Source organism: Erpetoichthys calabaricus, chromosome 15 (genome assembly GCF_900747795.2).
Source record: "Erpetoichthys calabaricus chromosome 15, fErpCal1.3, whole genome shotgun sequence".
NCBI classification, from domain to species: domain Eukaryota; kingdom Metazoa; phylum Chordata; class Cladistia; order Polypteriformes; family Polypteridae; genus Erpetoichthys; species Erpetoichthys calabaricus.
Window position 1 is genome coordinate 66,395,973 of NC_041408.2, and position 6,000 is coordinate 66,401,972.

The 6,000-nt window shown below is 37.7% G+C and overlaps 1 protein-coding gene across 2 annotated transcripts in view; it reads right to left on the reverse strand.

Annotated features, from left to right (window-relative positions):
- The window catches only part of LOC114665599 (apoptosis-stimulating of p53 protein 2-like), a 68,090-nt gene extending 62,484 nt beyond the window's left edge, over nt 1-5,606 (reverse strand). For both annotated transcript variants that reach the window (XM_028820193.2, XM_051919309.1), the window contains exon 1: nt 4,981-5,606. In XM_028820193.2, the coding sequence (XP_028676026.1) occupies nt 4,981-5,007 (27 nt within the window). In that variant the 5' untranslated portion in view covers nt 5,008-5,606. The remainder of the gene's footprint in view (nt 1-4,980) is intronic.
- Nucleotides 5,607-6,000: the final 394 nt, after the last annotated feature.

Sequence of the window (6,000 nt, forward strand, 5' to 3'; positions counted from 1 at the left end):
GAGTGGTGATCAGGCAAGAGGGCTCCTAAAAACAAGACAAGACTCTCAGGAAGATTAAATTCCCTAGTCTCAATACGGATATGGCCCATGTCTGCTACTTAGATACAGGCTTTGGTCTAATTAACCTTTGAGGAGTAGCCTGGAAGGGCGGCACGGTGGCGCAGTGGGTAGCGCTGCTGCCTCGCAGTTGGGAGATCTGGGGACCTGGGTTCGATTCCCGGGTCCTCCCTGCGTGGAGTTTGCATGTTCTCCCCGTGTCTACGTGGGTTTCCTCCGGGGGCTCCGGTTTCCTCCCACAGTCCAAAGACATGCAGGTTAGGTGGATTGGCGATTCTAAATTGGCCCTAGTGTGTGCTTGGTGTGTGGGTGTGTTTGTGTGTGTCCTGTGGTGGGTTGGCACCCTGCCCGGGATTGTTTCCTGCCTTGTGCCCTGTGTTGGCTGGGATTGGCTCCAGCGGACCCCCGTGACCCTGTGTTCGGATTCAGCGGGTTGGAAAATGGATGGATTGATGGAGTAGCCTGGAAAGAGACATATGATGTTTAAAAACTTAAACATCATTAAAGCTGTATCTGTGTGTACAAGACGAAGTGTATTTGAATTAATTTAGAAATATTTACACTCTCAAAACACACCTAATTCAATTCACAGCAGTGGTATTATTATTCAAAAGTATAAACAAAGTAAACATAACCAAAAACTGCTTGCATTAAGGCAATGTAAATGCATATTTTTTCTTGTTGACATATGCAAACCTGAATTCAATCTAACAAGTGAGAATGAATAACAAAAGAAACCTAATTAGTAAAGTATTCATACCTTCTGAATTTCCCCTTGGGATTAATAAAGTATCTATCTATCTATCTATCTATCTATCTTATAAAAGGTTTTTCAGCTACACGGAATGCAGTTCTGCTTTAAATATTACCTTATAAATTATTGATACATGCAGTGTATTGTGCGTAAAAATATTTGTTTCACATATCTATGACAATGGTAGTATTACATTACAGTTACGCAAGTAACCTTTCACACACTGTTAAAATATCTTCCATGATCCATGGATGCTGGGAGACCTCAGGGCCTGGCATCCATGTACTAGGATAAACTTGTTTGAAAAATTAAATATTAACCCAGTTGCAACGACCCACTTTGACCCATTATGGATTTCATAACTCTTGCAAAGATCTGCTTTTGAGTAAACAGTTAAACTGTATTTTTTAAAAAAAGAATTTAAACCATTTTTGCTAAAGCTGTTCTTCACATAGTTAATAATAGAATTACTGTAATCATTTACATTTTTACACTTGTTCCCAAACTGTAACAAAACTGCACCACCCTAATCTGCAGTGATGGTTGAGCAGGTAATGAAGAATCAGTCCAGCTGTATTCAACTTGCGGTTTAATCTTGTTCCTTAAAATTCAAGTGAAAACATATTACTTAATAAGCAGCTAATCTAATTTCAAAAACACATTTGGGCCTTTCTTGTTTGATTATATGTACACTGTTGAGACTTGGGACAATCTTCAGAAAAATGTGGTTTAATGTATAAAAGTGCAATCAATCAATTATAAATACAAGACGAGTGACACTGACCTAAAGGACGCAACCTCTGAAAATAATTTAGGGGTTTATGTTGACACATCATTTTCAACATCTAAGCAATGCAAAGAAGCTAGTAAAAGTTAAATAAAATGTTAGGTTACATTGTGAAAACTTTTAAATATACATTGAGGGCCATTATGCTCAGAATATATAATGCACTAGTGAGAAACAATGCTACAAGAAAGATATAGCAGCACTTGAAGCTGTGCAAAGGAGAACATGTTATAATAATAATAATAATATTAAGTTTTTTTATGTAGTGCCTTTCATACACTCAAGGACACTTTACAATTCAATACACACATTAACAAGACAGTAGAAATTACATACACGAAAAAGAATAATACTCATTGAAAAGATGTGTTTTTAACACAAGTTTCAAATTAATAATAGATTTTTCCTCGCGAAGGCTGAGAGGGAGATAACTCCAAATTTTAGGGGCTATCACTCTGAAAACTCTGCCACCCATAGTTACTAACCTGTATTTAGGTACAGTGAGTAACTTAGCGTTCGATGATCGTAATGCACGGGCAGGAGTGTAAGGAAGCAGCAGCTCTGACAGATAATGAGGGGGTTTTAAAGGTGAGAAGAATAATTTTATATTTGATTCTTGAAGAAACTGATAACCAATGTAAATCATAGATGAAAGGAGTGATGTGAGCAGATTTTTTAGTGTGTGTAAGTAAACAAGCAGCAGAATTCTGAACATATTGTAATCTATTGATATGTTTAGTCGGGAGGCCATAAAACAAAGCATTGCAATAGTCCAGATGGGTTGTGATGAAAGTGTGAATGAGTGTTTCAGTATCTTTCACACTGAGGAAAGAATGCAAATGAGCAATGTTGCGAAGATGAAAAAAGGCTGTCTGTACTATTCAGCTAATGTGTGATTGAAAAGTAAGAAGATGATCAAAGATGACACCCAAATTATGGACTGATGCTGAGGGTTGAACCAGGATCCCATTAATGTCAATTTTTACCCCACGAAGGATAGAGGGGACAGATTTGGTACCAACTAATAAGATTTCTGTTTTATCAGGATTAAGTTGTAAAAAATTGTCTGTCATCCAATGATTGATTTCCCGATTGCAGTCAGTCAGCGCGACATGTGAAGATGTTGCAGTTGCATCAACACTTACATAAAGTTGAGGGTCATCAGCATAGCAGTGGAAGGTCAGACCATACCGATGAATAATCTCACTTAATGGGAGCATATAGATGTTGAAGAGGATTGGACCGAGAACTGACCCTTGAGGGATAGATACCTTGTGTGAATGTAGTAGTGACGGATTTGTATTCCCTAATGAAGACGTAATACTGGCGATCACGGAGGTATGATGTGAACCAAGAAAGAGCAGCACCAGAGATACCAATTGCTGAAAGTCGGGACAGTAAAATGTTATGGTTAACTGTATCAAATACTGCGTTCAAGTCAAGAAGAACTAGAATAGCGGCCATCCCAGAATCTGCAGTTATAAGTAAGTCATTGGCTAGCTTAAGTAAAGCAGTTGTACTCTAAAAGACTTACAGAATTAAACCTGTTAAGTCTCGAGCAGAGGAAGCAGTGAGGGGACCTCCTCTAGGTCTTCAAACTTCACACAAGAATTCCAAAACTACATTTAGCAAAATTCTTTCACCTTAAGAATGTACCATGTACTCAAGGACACCAATGGAAATTAAGAAGAATAGCATTTAGGGCTAAAGCCAGGAAGCACTTATTTAAACAGAGTTATGGGAACATGGAACAAACTATCAAGACATGAGTTGAAGCAGATACCTTAGCGATCTTTAAGAGGTATCTGGCTGAGAGATAATGGGACGGCTTAAGTATCAGTTAAACAAACAAGCTTGATAGACTAAATGGTCACCTCTTGTTTTCAAAAGTCCTTGTGTTCTAAGTCACTGTGCTTTAGGTATTAGTGGAGGTAGAGATGCATCTTAACAAAACACAGACTTTAGCTTTTTAGTCTTTTGGTGGAATATCTTATTGTCAAACAAATTAAAATGTTCTCTGAACTTAAAAAAGAGTGAGGCAATTAACAGTAGACACTGGGTTGCCAGTGCCACCCTATACAATACAGCATTATCTAAACAGAAAGACGTCAATGAGCCAAGCCCTCATTGTCCATACAGTAAAGAATAACGAGAATAACAATGTCTGCATAACTGTTAAGTATCAACTAAACAGTGACTACTTAAAAATTATTGATTGTTAAAAGATATAACATAAGTATTGAATGCATATTATTGTAGCTAGATACTTTTGAATATCGAATCATCATCCCCGTGGCTTACGTTCCAAAACATTACGCTCTTGGCCTTATTACTACACCATGCAATATAAAATAATCACTAAATGAAGCTATATCATTTCAATTTTTCAAAAATATTTCCAGACTGATCATATTTAAAGCAATGCGCTGGGCAAATAAATTCAGCATATTCATGTTTACAGTCGTTTATTTAGCACTTCAAGAGTAGATTAATCATATATTTTACTTGCTCCAACTTTGAGATGGAGTGTAATACTTTCAGAGGCATGTCCAAACTTATTGATGCATATTGTTATACGTTTTTCTAATCCACCTAATTCAGACCATGGTCAGGAAGGGTGCTGGTGCCTATGACAGCTAGCATAGGGCAGGAACAAACACTGGACTGGGAGCCAGTCCATGGCAGGGCGAGCACACACCAACACACACTACAGCCAATTTAGCATCGGAAATTAACTTAACCCGAATATTACAGATTAAAAATTGACGTCTTAATATGGTGAGAAAGCGACAGATGAGATGAACAGCCGAATCAGGTTCGTTTCTAAAACAAAAAACAATATATTTAGCTAATGAGTTTAGAGATCAAACAAATGTTATCGTGTACTATTATTAAAGCGCTTAGCCCTTTTTCCTCTAACCAGTTCATTTGTAAATAGCCACTCGCTCGAAATTCAGATATTGCATATTTCACGGTATGTAAAAAATTGACATTTTTATTACGTTTGAAAAATACATTTTACATGCTGTACATAAAAACAGAAAACAAAGTAGCCAATAAAACGATATAATCAACTTTGCGAAGCTAAAAAAAACTTGATTTTGAATACACTTACATTTCTAGAAACTGGCCTTTTATCATCAAATATAAAAGTGCAGCTTCAGTTATTAAAAAAGATTAACATACAACTGGTATCAATCTTAGCATGCACAGTCACCGTCTCCAAATTTAAGAAACTGTTTAAATAGTAACCTCCCCAAGTAGGAATGCTACATTAAATGTAAATTTTTTGCAAGTAAAAATAATTCGCATAAAGCAAATAACCTGAAATTTATTAAAATTTCCCAAAACTGTACATTTCAAAGAATACTTTAAAACTTACCGGCATCATTTTGCCTTCGTACCGCATTTAAAAGTAATAGTTTCCCAGATTAATCACCAGAAATGTGGGCTAAAATACAAGATGGTCTCACAGACACCAAAAAAATAAGCCGTCTTTGTCCACAAATTTCCTTCGCGTTGTTAATGTGGTTTGTCCGGTTGGGAAATCACTTTGCTCTTTTAATCTCAGCGCTCCCTGCTTTAGCGAGTTTCGATGATGAAACCTGTTGCTGAGACACACAGCGAGGCCTGCTGCTTGGCCAATTCTTTAATTCATGGAAACTTTTTCCGTGTTGTCTTTTCTGATGTAATTACTGTACTCCAAGTGTAAAACTCTCGCGTCCACTCTCCCACTTCAACACTGTCACGTCACACTTCGCAGAAGGTTTCCATAATGTACACGAAGCTTCGAAGACGGTTTGCTTATTTTTTATGTAACTATTTTCTTTCGATACCGTATGTAGTCAACTCAAATATACATATAAATAAGGCACTTTAAACCTGCTTCTTTCTCTTTCTCGCGCTCTCTATCTCGCCCTCTTTTTTTCTTTCTCTCTTTTTCCTCCCCCTCCTTGACCTGAATCGACAGACTCTGAACAATATGACGTAAGAGGAAATTCATCCCCTAGGAATGGGGAGTGGCCACGCCCTCATCCTTGACGATCTCTTCAATTACCCGCCTCTCTTTCACAGCCAGGCGCGCTCCCGAGTCCGGTAGTCTAGCACCTTCTGTCTCTCGCTTTGCGACGTTCAATGAAGGACGAGCTCTCGAATGCTGGTTTGTTGGCAAATCCATTTAAAGTTAGAAACTCAAACCTGGATGTATATCCTACGGAAGCTGGAGACAGAATATCATGTCTTTGTGCTAGACTGGAGTACATGGAATTGTGGCTTTTAAATAAAACTCCTCCTCGCGTCTTCTTACCACGACTCGAATGAAACTTTACTAACCCAATCTCTTTTTAAGTAAAATGGATCTCTAGTATTTAAATGGACCTTCTACAAAATATACTGCCAGTCA